Genomic DNA, 15,871 nt, shown 5'->3' on the forward strand with positions numbered 1-15,871 from the left:
AAGGAGTTGTTATGCCCTATAAGTTTCAAAAAGAAAGTTGTTTATCCTCAGGGGTTCAGATTTAAAGTTTATAGATGTTGTTAGGCGCTAGAATTAATAAACATTAGTATAAGGTTAAAAACTGAATTCGTTTAAAAAAAGGAAAAAAAGTAGGAATAATAAGAAATAAAATAAGAAGTATAAAAATATAAAGGAATAAAAATTTTCCCCTTTGATTATGTCATAAAAATGTTACCATTCTCACCAGATGATGATCGATGGCATTTTCGAATAAAAAATTAAATTAATTTTCCACTCCCAGTTAAAATTTATTCACATGAACCGTTGTCGAAATTCTTCGGAAGTGAAATGAAAGATGCGCCTGGATCGTAAGAAGTGAATCGGAAACCACAAAAGCCGTCAAAAGCATCATCAACTAGTGAGCCGAGTTTCCTTCCGGTATAAACATCGCTCCCGGGCTTATACATTGACGCATCAGGTTGATAAACGCGTCGGTCATTTGTTAATCAGCTCGTAACTTAAGGTAAGAAACAAAATTAAATATATTTTTATCAGGTCTAAAAGGCATATTTAAAACATTTGTTTAAAAAAATAGATATATTATACAGGGCGTTGGTTAAATCTTTAACCTGACTTCAAGGTATACTTAAGCAAACAATATAAGAATTGAATTAGATGTAATAAAATGACTAAGGATCTTATGTTTAATTGCTTGATGAAATAACAAATATAAATTTTTTAAAAGTCAGTGGCGCACACTTTTCTTTTAAAAGAAATGGGGTCGACTGGAGTTCACTCAGTTCTAAATAAGATTTTTGCCATAATCACTTCCTTATATGCCAGGTACTTAACTAACACCCTATATTTAATTACATTTAGACAATTTAACAGATAATCCAACAGAATTTTAATTCCTTGTGTCTAAGAAATAAAGAAAAAACCTCCCGAAATAATCCCGAATAATGGCTGAAAATTGAATAACGAATTCACTTTCTTGATCGGTCTGTAGAATAGTTAGACTTATTCTATTTTAATATTTTGTGGATGGCCTAGTAGATGGACCTATCCTATTATTGTTTTTACTAAAAAATACGTTTTTTCTTATATTTTATACATTTCCTTTTGTAAAATCAATGGATGGATTTTTGTGAAAAATTGTATTTGAGAATTTGAACCAGGGTGAGAAATTTACCATTAAATGTATTTTTAGTTGTATAAAATAATCAATGCAAAGCTCGCTAGGGATTCTATTGGTAAAGAAAATAAAATAAATTGTAGGTCAAAAAATTCATCTTGATGCATAGAAGACGGTTATTATTAAAAACTGACTCTTTTTTGATAACTTGACAATCCTATATGTCAAAAATTAAGACCTTACTTAAGACCATGGCAATTTCTTAGAATTATGCCGAAAATCAGCCCTTTTTACGTTTAAGGATTCATCACCATCATCATCATCTTGTAGCAGCAACAGTTCACTGCTGGACATAGGCCTCCTCTAAGTTCCTCCATGTCTCTCGGTTTTGGGCCGTCATTATTGAATTCTCAGCAATTTGCCTTATATCATCGCTTTACCGTTCTTGTGGTCTGCATTTATTACATTTGTCTTCGTCATTCCAATAATCTTTTATTTCACCTGTGGGTTGATTAGTTCTCTTTATATGACAAGCCCATCTCCATTTCATCCTAGTTATGTGGTCAACTACGTCTTTGACTTGGCCTGGCTCGCTACATACCTCTTTGGCCTAATCTCAACTTCTCTGTTGACTTTTTCGCTAGTGTCAGAGTTTCGGCACGCATTGTTCCTACACTTTTCTCTTCAGATATATGGGTATTTCACTCCTAAGTACCCCTTGCAATTTGCCAAAAACGAAACTTGTTCTCCGCTGTAATTGGTGCAGTGCAGATTGCCTTCTTACAAAGTATTTAAATGTGTACGACTTTTCTGGACGATTAGATTGTATTGGGCGATGTCGTTCTGTACGCTTGTATAATTTATTATGAAATTATCCTGAACCATTTTATCCTTGGAGAGATAGAAATTTGAATGCAACTTCAAAATATCTTGCATTTTTAAAGATCTTCATTGATAGGCATTAGTATTATGGTGACACTTCGGATATGCAGGGAGTTGTTCACTCGAATATCTAAAATAAAAACAAACTCATCAGGTACTTTGTTAACTAAAAAACATTTTAAATGGGATTACCTTAACGTTTTTAGTTTATTATTTAGAAAAAATTTGAGTGAAAAATTTAAAAATCGTAAGAGGCATGGGAAAATGTTCATAATTTTGGTTTTTTTTTCTGGAAAACTATAGGAAAATAAAAAAAAAGCCTCTTAGAAGATTGTTCTTATTTTCTCGAAAACTATTGGGAATATGGACAATTTTCTTCTAGCATTGTATTCTTAATCAAAAATAGAATATATCATAAAGAACAACATTTAGCCGTAAGTAAAAAAATAAAAGAGTTATGAAAGATTTTTGAAAAATTCTTGAAATTTTTTTTAATTAATAAATTACCCAAAAAGCTTTCAAAAATGTCTTAAAAATAAAGCTTTTTTAAAAAATGTGCCAGAAAAAATTATACCCAATTTTCCTCAAAACGTCCTGCAACAAAATCTTGTCCTGCAACAACTCAAAAAGTTTTCAAAAAGTTCGTCAAAAATAGTAAGGGATACTCATGACAAAATGTTCATAATTTTGGTTTTTATTTTTTTTCTAGAAAATTATTGGTTGGAGAAAAAAATTGTTAAAATAAAAGTTATTTGAAATATCGATGCGCAACATATGCAATAGAAAAATAATTCTTAAGTGCAATACTTTTGCAAAAAATTGGAAAACACCTCTCGATAGTGCTCAAAAACTATGTTTTTTTATACTTAAGTTTTGAGTAAAAAATTGATTTTTTTTAATTGATTTTAAATTACCTAAAAAGCTTTTAAATATGTCTTGTAAAACTTTTTTGAAAAATGTACCAGAAAAAAGTTATACCCAATTTTCCCAAAAAAAGCCCTGCAAAAGAATGTAAGGCGTACTCATGGGAAAATGTTCTTAATTTTGGTTTTTATTTTTTTCGTGGAAATCTATTGAATCGGGAAAAAAGTTGTTAAAATTAAAGTTGCTTGGAATGTCAATGTGCATCCAATGCAATAGAAAAATAATTTTCAAGTCCTTCAATTTTTCAGAAAATTGGGACAAACTTATTAGAAGTTTTTTTTTTCATTTTCTCGAAAACTTTAGGGAATATGGAAAATTTTCCTTTATAGTATTACTAATAAAAAATAGAACAAACTATAAGGAACAATATTTAGCTGTAAATCAAAAAATAAAAGAGTAATGAAGATTTAAACAAATTGAAAATGCAGAAAAAACACCTGTCACTATCACTTAGTGGATCTCAATTATAACACTCGGCTATTACAATGCGATGTAAACTAATAGGCCTCTACGGAACCGAATTTGCGTATTTAAAGTCGTTATTAGAACCATCTTTAATCTTTCTTTTTTTAAACATTTATTTACCATTGCCCTGAATATTCTTTGGTCACTCCCTATTGTACAATTATTCCGCACTGTTACACCAGTTACTGCTTCTTTCTTGTTCGAAATGATAAAATCAAGTCCGTTTTTTGTTTATCCCATAAAGCTTATCTAAGTCTACCTTCTGGGTTCTTTTTTTGGAAGAAACTACTTATTAGTGTTGTGAGACCAATGGAACGTTTCGGCTTCATCCAGTTAGTTTTACCCTCAATAACACATTTTTTGACTTTCGGACGCCTATATTTACCAAAAACTCAAAAAGGGGGATTTTACCCACGTAATATGTTGTTCAGAATTACCTAATATCTTTTTTTCTGAAAGATTGAGTAAATTTCAACTAATTTTTATTATTACTAAATATATTAAGGTAGCGTAAATTTAATAAAAATTTAAAACTAAATTAAAAACCTCTTAATTGAAACCTTTATATTTCTATTGATAAAGGACGTTGCCAGGCCACTGGAAAACTTTTTTAATTAGGTCTATTCTTGGAGCTGTACAAAAAAAACCTGCGTTCGGAATTAAAAAAATAATTGGTAAATCGCTTGAAATAAATTGTTTTTCGTGAATTTATTCAGTCTTCCAGCCCGCATTTCATGAATGACATCAATAGGGAAAAGATCGTATCTCTGCTTAAGAAACGATATCCTTGGCTTAATATTATTCGAACTCTGTATACGGAAAAAATAAGGAAAACGCACTGATTTTGTAGGCTTTTGTGAAAAAAGAAAAAAAAATTCAAGTAGAACATTCCATTAAAGTCTTTCTAAGAATTAAGATTAGTAGATTTAAGGAATGCTTCGAGAATATTTATTGGGGTTGGGTTTATGTCAAAAGTTACAAGGTGACATTGGTATGTTGGAATAACATAGAAAGAGATGCATTAACATTTTTGAAGGGGCAATTCATTTTTAAAAAGTAGACCAAAATTGGGTTTTTCACTTTGCCTAAATGATTTAATTCACACAATGAAATTTATAACAAGAACAAGCACAACAAGAATCAAATTATGAAATATTTCAAGAACTTTTTAGATAATTAATGCCCAAAATATCCAAGTAATTCACTATTATATTCAAACCATTTTATTTCAAATAATACCACATGCTCCATGCATAACTTAAGTGTGTATGGTGTTTACTTCTTATTCCAGAATGGATTGCGACGAATTCAGACTTCGCGGTAAAGAAATGATCGAATACATCTGCGGCTACATTCACAACATTGAATCGAGAAGAGTGACTCCAAGCATCGAACCAGGATATCTCCGGAAACTGCTTCCCGAATGGGCTCCGAATGATCCAGAAGATTGGGATAGTATCATGGAAGATGTCGAATCGAAGATTATGCCTGGGGTAACTCATTGGCAGCATCCGAGGTAAGAACAACTAATAGGAGTGAAGGTAAATGCCAACAAGGTAAGAAATTTTTAAATTTCATAAATCGACGATCCGAGATTTCTTTGAAAAAATTGAAATTTAAAATATAATAAAACTAAATGTTGGTGATACTGACTTAGGATAATCATGTAATGCTGTTGATTCAAAATTCAAAATACCTTAAGTGTTTTCAAAATCTAAAAAATTAGACAATAGCAACGTCTCAAAATTTAAAAAAAAATATGATAAGATCTACACAGAACAAAAAAATAATTAAGACTTAATTACCTATTTAATAACTACATATAACTTAAGTTTGATACAATATTATCTGCACATTAAAATTGTAAATCGAAAGTATTTATACACTTATCCAGCACATATCTGGTAGTGTTCTTAAATTTTTGCTTTAATTTCTTCATTAATTTGTTTTTTATTTGCAATAATATTTATTTTATAGTTGGTTTCCGTTAACAAATAGAATAGTACTCAATAAATTTATATTAGAAAATACTGAGCGTATAAAAAAATGCAAGAATCAAATAACATTAACTTCAGGTATCTCGACTTTAATAGTTTTATGCACTTTGAAGAAATAAGTTATCACGGACTAGCATCATTCGGTGCAAAAAAATTAATTAGTAATTTTTTTTCAAAGCATCTTTTATTTTTTTAGTCAACTTCAAATAGTAATAATCTTCAAAGTGTACTGGCTCGTAAGGGGTTTCAATATCAAATATTCAAGTAAATATAGCATTTTTAGCAATATAAACTATACAAAATTATACTTCATCTAATCAACTAACTCTATTGCCGTTAAATATTTAATCTCTGCGACATAAAACAAGCGAGTTTAGTATGGTGTTATTTAGTGAACACTTGCTAAAACCTAATGAGCCAATTAGTCTCTCAGATTTTTATCCATCATCAGTAAATTTTTTGTCCATCTCACGGTCTTAGAAGATTGAAAGGTTAGAATTAGCATTGCCGTGGAACTATGGGCAGTTTGTTTCAACATCTCTGATGCAATGATACCAAATGCTTATGTAGAACTCGCAAAAAAGACACACTTTATTTATTTATTTATTTATTTAGCAGTTTATTTCCAACAGGCAAAGCCCAGTTACAGGAAAATCTACAATTAATGTTTTGAAAGTGTAAACAAGTATTAAATTACTATAAATTAAATAACAGAAAGAAAGAAAAATAAGAAAAACTTAAATTACTATAGTAACATCATGTATATATCAAAATTAAAGGAGATGTAAATTAACATTAGAATGAACAAAGAAAGGAATTTATGGGACAAGGGAAAAGGAAAATGAATTATGGTAAGAAAAGGAATTATGGTAACTGTTGGTTTGTCAGAGACAAAACTAGATCCTTTATGGAGGATACAAATATGTCACAGGTTGATGATACTGAATTTAAAATTCTGCACATTTGATATACGGAATACTGAAATCTAATGTTAGTTCTGGCGCGATCTAAAGCAAAAGTGATATTTGCTCTAGAAGCAAATCGTGGTACATGAATTAGAATATCGTTCAAGAGAGGAGGAGAATTTATTTGATTATTGACCAACTTCCATAAGAATGTTACAAAATGAATTGTTCTCCTCATGGCCAGAGATTGCAGATTAAATCTACCTAACATCATATCATGATCATGTCCCCTAACAGGATATATTCCATCCTCACGAAACATAAGAAACTTTAAAACCCTTCTCTGAACACTCTCGATGTAGCCAACATGGCATTCATAGAAAGGGCACCACACCAAGGAACCGTATTCCAGTCTTGATTTAATAAAGGAAAAGTTTTATTGAGTTTGAGTTGTTAAAGAGTCGGCTATTTCGAATGACAAAACCCAGAAGTTTCAACGAGGAGGTCACTGTCTGTTCAATATGTGGCACAAATGTGAGCCTATCGTCGAATACAACCCCTAGATCTTTAATAGAAGTACTTCTACAGAGGATTTGATTGTCTATATTGTAATTAAACAAAACAGGATCCTTGGTTCGGTAAAAGGAGGTCACACAGCATTTCGAGATGTTAAGAAATAACTGATTTCGACTGCACCACCTCCTAATTAGGTCCAAGTTACTCTGTAAGAACATGCAGTCCAAGATACTATTGATACACCAGAATATTTCCAGATCATCAGCATAAGCTAGTCTAAGGCAGGAAATCAATTCTAGATAATTAATATAAAAGATAAAAAGAGGTGGGCCGAGATTGGATCCCTGTGGGACTCCAGAAGTTGAAACAAAGGTATTAGATCTACGACCTTCCACCTCAACAAACTGTAGACGGTCAATAAGGTATGACGAAAGCAACGAAATTAGCCTTTCTGAAAAGTTGAATTGCTTGTTCAATTTTTCCAGCAGAATGCTATGATTTATCTGATCGAAAGCCTTACTGAAATCAGTATACACCACATCAGACTTTTTCTATCGAGGGCTGAAGAAATAAAATTAGTCACATTACAGAGGTTAGTGATGCACGACCTTTTAGGAATAAAACCGTGCTGATCTATAGAGAGTAGTGATTGAACTTGGAGAAGAATTCTGTTATAAACAATAGTTTCAAAAGTTTTGGAAAAATTGCAAAGTATGGAGTTAGGTCAGTAGTTCTGTTTATATCGTCTTTTTTGTGAATTGGTATTACTTTAGCACATTTTCAGACGCCTGGAAATTTGCCAGTTTTCAAAATAAGGTTAAAAATATGACATAATAGCCTGTTGTATCTGGTAAGATTAAATTCAGTTGGAGAGGATCTATAATCACGATATGCTTTTTCCTTCTTAAAGATATTAGAAATAATTTGTTTTGAAACCCATACTGAAAATCGCCGTCGTCTTCGTTGTTTTAAAGGTTCTGAAGCAGCAAAAGCTGAATTAAGTCTTTTGTAAAGTTCCTTGTAAGCACTGTCAACGTCAGAAGACTGCAAGACGGACAACCAGTCTGCATCAAGCAACAAATTATACATGAGTGGAAAGTCTGCTTTTTTGAAGTTAAACTGCTGTAGATTATTTGAACTTATAAATGGATTATATTTATGAGGGGAAGCCGATTTAAAAGAAATTGTCAAAGCAGGATGATGCAAGTCTTCGTCAATAAGCGATGATACCAAGTCAAGAAGCCTATTATTAACATTTGGAATATTGTTAAACTGCTTTAGGCCAAGGATCTCGCATAGGCTGGTCAAAAGCTTGCACTTGACACTGCTAGCTTCGGTTGTCTGATAAGACGGAAGATTAAAATCTCCAACAATCATAATGCGTTTTGTGTGGACCAGATCCAGTGACATAATTGTTTCACACAAGGTCTCAAAGTCTCTCTCGGTTGTGCAAGGAGGGACATAGATTACAAATAAATAAAATACAAAATAACCATAAGTGAGCTTACAACCTAAAATCTCTATAAGTGGTGTGGAGTTAAAGATGTCTTCCTTAACTCCTAGAGAAGTTAACCCTCTCTAGGTGGATGTTGTGAGAAGCTGCGACCAAGCAGCCACCACCACGAGTAGCGGCCACTCTATCCAGCTGTCTGTCAGATCTGAGCACTCTAAATGTTTCTGGACACAATTCAGAGTCGAGAGTATCTGGTTGAAGCCACGTTTCGGTGAAGGCAATGATGTCAAAGTCGCACACGGAGATCCCTGTATAAAGCTTATCAGTCTTGGTGCGGAGGCCACGTGCATTTTGATAACAAAGATGTAGGTGGTGTGAAGTGCTGTAGGGATTTAGTTTTTTGTGACGATGACAGGCCTGCCATTGTCAAACTTGATGTACAGATTTGTTTCTCCATTGGATCGCCGATGCTCAAGTACGTCCTTGACCTTTTGCAGATCACTCCTCTGACTAGGAGTGAGGTCAGCATTTATAATATCATAAAAATTTGTCACTTATTGTGGTAGGCGCAAAACAATACTATTCGTCTTTTATAAAATATGAAGCATTTTTTTCTCATACACTGTAAAAAATGGCTTTGTATTTTTTAATGTTGCGTCAAAAATCCTATGAGCATATGAAAGCAAATCTGACAGTATTATAAACTCGTCAAATGGTAATTAGTCCAATAATGAGTCAAACATTTTGCTACAATGAAATCAGAGCTATTGCTTTTAATATATTGTCTACTCTTAGTTCTTGTTAAAAGCTATTTCATTATTTATAGAAAAACCTTTAAAAATAGTAATATTTTTTGTTTGACAACCTTGTGGCGGAATTCTTCAGAAAATGTATGTTTCAATTCTATCAATGCTACAATTTTTATGAAACAGGCTGTGGGTTTAGTTTTAAAGTGTATTAAAAATGCATAATTTAAATTGGTCACCTATTTTAAACCCAACTTAATATAATAAATATATAATGCCAACCACTATTTACTATTTGCTTTGTTTGAGCACTTTTTAAAAGAATTTTGAACAATTTAAAAATTGTCATCGAACCTCTAATGTTGTTATAAAAAATAGTTAATGACTTATTTCCTAAATCAATTATGTTTGCCAATAGTTCTGGTTCTGTTGTTACTGATTTAGTTTGTTTTTCAATATCTTCTAGTGTTTCAGCAGAAATTGATTCTTTATAAGATATTTGAACGGCAATTGACTAATTGTCATGCTAATTTGCTTATTAGAAAGAATATTTTAAATTTTAATTCCCTACTGTGGATATAAATGACGTTCTCCGATTGGTCTAAGAAAATAAAAGAAATTGTAATTAACTGCCTGAAAGAAAATCATTGGAAGAAGTACATAAAAAAATATAAAAAGCAAACAGTTGTTGTTCAGCCATACATTTTGAAAAAACAAAAATAAAAATAATAAAAATTTTATTTTTGAATTACGATTCTTCTGAAAAGAAAACTATTGTTTTAAAACTAGAATTTTTTTAATCACCCTGAATAGATTTTTAAAAGATTTTAAAGCAGTCACTAACCAAATTATTTTCTAAACTTCTATTATAATAACAATTTATCTTAGTTTTAAGTTTTGTTAAATTATTTATTATAAATTTTATTTATTTATTTAATTTTTAATCCATTTTTCATACATCCATACTTAATTGTAATTTTTTTTCTGGAAGAAAATATGTTCTTCAATAATTTGTATTTTAGTACGGTCCTGTTCCATCTATTTAACAAGTCAATGGCCTTAGGGGAGACCGGGGACAATTGAAACAATTTCCAAATATTTTTTTTTCTCTTAGAGAAAATTATATTTACAGCTAAAAAATTTTTTACAAGGACATTTATTAATTCCCTGTATATTTTAAATCAGGTTATTTTCCTTTTTATATAATGCCTGTAAGATATTAAAGGAAACATATAGCCTTGTATATTGTTTCAATATACCCGGAGACGGGGACAGTTTAAACACATACCAGGGACAGTTGAAACACCATTAAGAATAGACAAAATATTTATTTTAATACTGAAATAACATTCAATTTAGAAATACGAAGAAAAAAACATTGATACATATAATTTTTACACTTAAATAAAACCAAATTTTTTATTCAAAAGTTTTAAACAACATAATAATAATTATCCTAATGCTGAAATAAAGATAAATTAGCAAAGTAGAATATTTATTCTGACATGCAGTTATGACAGATATACAAATCTTCTTGACGAGTGCATTCTACATGTAACTATTGGTGGCAATCAATGCATTGCACCCATTTTTCCCCTGAATGGCTATTTCTATACGATTCCAAACATACTAGACAAAAACAGTCTTCATTGACTATTCTGTTGACGAGTTTTTTTGGACACTGGTGTTTTTGATGTATTTTTTGGATTTTTTTTTTTACTTTCTTCTTTTTTTTTTGCTTCATATTCTTGTTGAATAGCATCTTTTTCTGGTGTGTCCGTATAAATTTATAAAGGATTTTCTACTTTTGCGTTTCCCTGTAGTTTTCCGAGGAAGAGCTTTTGGTAACGGCCTTATTAGCTCAGGTGAAAACACATCCAAAGAGAGGTTAGAGGCTGACTGGACACTTGCAGATGCAACTGGAGACGGGATGCTTGGTGGCTCTAACGAAACAGTTCCGCTCGTTGACGCTCTTGGAGAGTTAGAATTGACTAATTTTGGAAAAGAATCAATGCTGCTTAATTCTTTATTCTCTCTTGAACCTACTGCCTGGACTTCTTGGGGGATATTTAACTGCAAATTTTCGGGAGCAGGTCTGTCAGTTACATATGATGGAGCAAAATCTAAAGCCATAAAAATATCTCGATTAAATGGCCATATACCAGTGCACTGGAATCCAGCAAATAATATTAGATTGTGTTAAGACCATAGAGAGACTTTTTTAACGATGCTGGGGATGTCATAAATTGTCATCGTTTTGCCTGGGTTGTTTCTCATCCAAGAATCGCAAGTTGAATTTACAGCTTTTTTAAATGGACCATAAATAGATCGATCCAAAGGTTGTAGTTTATGTGAACAGTGTGGGGGAAATGAGAGGACAACAATGCCGTTTTCTTTGCAAAAGTCCAAGCATGGTATGCTTACATAAGATTGATGGTTATCTATTAAAAGCAAAACTTTATTTTAATTGAACTGTTGGTATGTTTTTGAAAGTGCCTTAAGTATAGCAAGAATTCATCTTCTTGCATCCATTCACTAGCATTTCCTGCTCCAATGCACCCAGGTGGACGTCACGAACGAAATGATGCTGATATCTTAATCTTGGAAAGATAAAGATTGGTGGGATGCTATTTCTAATTGCATTTACCGCAATTGCCACTGTAACCAAAGTGCCACGTTCTCCTGATGTAAGTGCCCCTACCTGTTTGCGTCCCTTTTCTGCTACGGTTTTAGCAGGTTTTTGCACCATCGTAACACCGGTTTCGCCTATATTATAAATGTCCTTCGCTTGTCAAAGAAAAGTTGTACATTTGTTGGGTTAAAACTGGTCGCTCTTGAAAGGCTTGCAGCCTGGGGACAACGGATTGATAGTTCAGGATTACGTTTCATATACCCGGAAAACTAATCTTCTTCTGCCAATGAGTTTTAAGTCCATGTATTTGGCATATTCAATGAATATTTTACGGCTATTTGGTAGGCCAGTTTACGTATTTCTTTTGGCGATAGACCGTAAAATATTTGAGATGCCTTTATTATATATTTAACAATAGATTTTTCCTGCTCAACGTTAAATACTCGTCGTACGCACCTATATCCCATTGTTATAGTTTCAGTTGACCCTTGTTTAATAGATTCTTTCTTTTTCTTAATAAATCTGCCTACTGTAACATGATTCAGTTTAAACAAATCTGCCGCAGACCTTACGGATGCTCCATTTTCAATAACCTCCCTATACGCATTTTCGTAAACCAAGTTGGATTTGGTACCTCTATTTGTTTTCCTGACCCTTTCACGTGGCATTCTATAACAAAATAATAGCCCTGTTATTTTGTTACAATCAGTTAATCAGTTTACGCAAAAATAATACCAAAAGCCTTTTATAAATTATGTTTCAACCGTCCCCGTAAAATTATTTACATCTTGTTCCAATTGTCCCCTTCAGGTGTTTTTTGGCAAAATATTATTTTTCTTTAAACTCTTTAATTAAAACTAACAAGTTTAGGCTGCTAAACCTAAGCAAAAACATAAAAAAATTGATTGTGTACTTACACTTAAATTTCTTGTTTGCACACTTTTTAGATGAAACGTAAAAATTATTAAAAAATTACACACCCACTTTGCTTAACTGCTAGTTTCACACTGTCGAGCAGAAATGTGGAATTAGTCAAACGTTGTGAGGCTGCGTACAAGAGTTTTTACCTTCGCGTCTAAAAAAAATGGCGACTGTTTCAACCGTCCCCTGTTTCAATTGTCCCCGGTCTCCCCTACTAGATTCCCGCGCAGCTCTATATAGTGCTGATATTGAAGCGACAGGATCGTACTGACCATATAAAATTTAAACAAATAAAACGACTTTTTTAGCATAAAGCTTTAAAAAGGGTTTTTTGGAATCTCAAATGATAAAGAGAGTAAAAACACTGAAATACGTAAAAAAAATGGTTGCAGCTGGACTCAGCTAGCAACAATAAAATATTAAATCTGTTTTACTCAGTCAAATAACTAACGGTCGTTTTTAGATTCCATGCTTACTTTCCCAGCGGTAATTCATTCCCTTCAATATTAGGCGATATGTTATCTGATGCAATTGGTTGTATCGGATTTTCTTGGGCTGCCAGTCCGGCTTGTACTGAATTAGAGACGATTGTTTTGGACTGGCTTGGTAAGAAATATGATTTTATACGTAGTGTTCTATTTTATTTAAAAAAAAATCTAGGCTATGTTAAACAATGAAAGAACAATGCTTAAAAAATATATTGTTTGGCGTATTATAAAAACTAGGAATATAAGATGATAAAGGAATAGGACATCTAGTATTCTATCCTTATTATTATTAAATTATTTGAGTCACTGCATATTGGTCCTCTCTCTTTTTTGTCACTAAATGAAATAAGATGCCTAATAAAATATCTCATGTGTTGTAGGCAAGGCTATTGGGTTACCAGACCAATTTTTAGCATTCAAACCAGGCAGTAGAGGAGGGGGCGTGATACAGGTAAGAACAAGCAGCTTAAGTAGTTATAGTATTTTATTAAAATTTTTTTATATAAGAAATGAAAATCTAATAGTATTGTAGCATTTTTACCGTTCGTCAAGGTGTGAATTGAAATACTCGATGCAAAAAATAGATAACTGATTTATTTACACAATTATACTACTAAACACAATCACTTACGACTATGAGACATATTTATTTTCACCGTATTTATTTATTACTGTTATTGCCAGATTTAAATATCGCGCCAATCTCAGCGGTAACGCAGCTCCTTATATACTCGGCTGACCATGATTCCGGAAGATTCTCTCACCTTCGAGATGTGTGCCACTTGTGTCATTCCGGAATGATGGAGAACATAATTGTGATATTCCTGGCGTTTCCAATATCGTAACAGTATAATAACATTTCCAGAGAAATGACTTAAATTCTCATCATCATCATTATAACCAACATCATAATGATTATCATGCTGTTTCCATACACTGGAACTTTCGGTTTTTATAAAACTTATATGCCACTAAGCACATCATCAACAAAGATTCAGGAAAGATGGTCCGAAGAAACAGAAATAAATCGTTAGAAAAAATAAGATATAGAGAGTTAGGACGGGAAAGTAATAGGGGAAGAAAGTGGCTATTTCAAAGAAAATTAGTGTTACCTAGTTTCTAATAAATCATCCCTAAGCCTATAACGGGGCAAGTGTTTTGTTTTTTTTCCTTTTTGTTCTTCTGAAAATTTAAGAGAGTGCTAGAAGAATGATACCATCTAGGACCGACCTGGGACTAGTAAAATTCACTTCGATCCAGATATACCGAGGAGCTCGAAAAATAATACGTTTTTTGTAAAATTCTGGATCAGGGAAGTGAATTCATCACTTTCTTGGAAATATGATTATTACTATCTCTTCTAGGCATCTTCTAGGCACTTGAAACAGAAAAAAAAATGTTTTTAGAAAACTTAACATCATTGGATCAAAAAAGTGATTCTATCAATTTTCTGGAAATATTATAATATTTCTATCTCTTTCAGTCAGTTGAAATAATAAGAGACCTCAACACAGAAGAGTTTTAATATTCTTGTTTTGTGTATCAAGCAGTATCTCTCTCCCTCTCTTGCTCTTACTTTCTGAGATGTTGAAAATATGAAAGAAAAACTTGAGAGGGAAAATGTTTCAAGAAAAGCAGTCAGGACTCCATCAACTGTAATTTTTATTAATACGTTTTTATAATGATTTTGAGTAATTTCAGCTTTGTAATTTTACATGCCGGAATAAATACTATTCCAATAAACACCTCTGAAAGCTCTAATTCTAATCTAAATCTAAAAGTATAGATTATCAAAAACCAATTATATGAAACTGTATATCCAGTATATCACGTTCTTGTAAACCATTTTGCGACTATTGTGAACTAGTACTTTTTGTTCATTTATTGGTATTTTTATTCGGTAATTAATAAACATCTTAATTATTACGCTAGTACTGAAAGTTCAACTACGAAGACTGTAACAATAACAGGGTTAACTAATAGCACAGAACTAGAAAGATCGATTAAGAAAAATACATCACCAGAAATAGGAGGTTCAGCTGACACCAGTATAGCAACAGAAGCAGAATAGTCAGCTAAAGAAAGTAAATCACTAGAAATGGATATATATATATATATATATATATATATATATATATATATATATATATATATATATATATACAGGGTCCGGCAAAATGATCTCCCACATTTCGCGCCGCCACTGAGCCCGAATCACTAAAGAGGGAGCTTAGCGTAGTCGGTTGGCTCAGTTGGCTGCGCGCCTTGCGATTTCGACACAAAGAAATTTTCGTACTCACTTCGCGCTTGGTAGACATGATCCAATTCCAGGTCGCAAAACAATGCTGTTGTGGGTTTCAAATTTTAGAGCTACAGGTTCAGCCTTAAAAAGAAAATCAACTGGTAGACCCAGAAGTGTTCGGACACCTGAAAACATTGCAGCTGTAAGAGAAGCAGTTGAACGATCTCCTAGACGTTCAGCTGTTAAACATGCCTCTGCTTTGCGTTTGTCAGATCGTTCTGTAAGAAGAATTTTGCACACCGATCTGAAGTTCCACCCATACAAAATGATGATCGTACAAGAACTTAGTGAACGGGACTGGGAAAATCGCCGAGAAAGTTCCAATGATATTCTTCAAAACGTCCCACAAAATGCGCTTTTAATAACAAGTGACGAGGCTCATTTCCATTTGTCTGGCTGTGTGAACAAGAATAAGAACAGAATTTTCGGTACTGGGCACCAGAAAATCCGCGGCAGCTCCATGAAAGGTCACTTCACAGCCAACGTGTTACCGTAACTGCTGATC

General features: G+C 32.5%; 1 protein-coding gene across 1 annotated transcript in view; it reads left to right on the top strand.

Annotated features, from left to right (window-relative positions):
* The first annotated feature begins 405 nt into the window (after positions 1–405).
* LOC126748260 (aromatic-L-amino-acid decarboxylase) overlaps positions 406–15,871 on the top strand; it is a 37,033-nt gene continuing 21,567 nt past the window's right edge. The window contains exons 1-4 of the mRNA XM_050457365.1: positions 406–523; positions 4,698–4,922; positions 13,040–13,182; positions 13,445–13,515. Coding sequence (XP_050313322.1) covers positions 4,699–4,922; positions 13,040–13,182; positions 13,445–13,515 — 438 coding nt within the window. The 5' untranslated portion in view covers positions 406–523; position 4,698. The remainder of the gene's footprint in view (positions 524–4,697; positions 4,923–13,039; positions 13,183–13,444; positions 13,516–15,871) is intronic.

This window comes from Anthonomus grandis, chromosome 22 (genome assembly GCF_022605725.1).
Source record: "Anthonomus grandis grandis chromosome 22, icAntGran1.3, whole genome shotgun sequence".
Classification (NCBI taxonomy): Eukaryota; Metazoa; Arthropoda; class Insecta; order Coleoptera; family Curculionidae; genus Anthonomus; species Anthonomus grandis.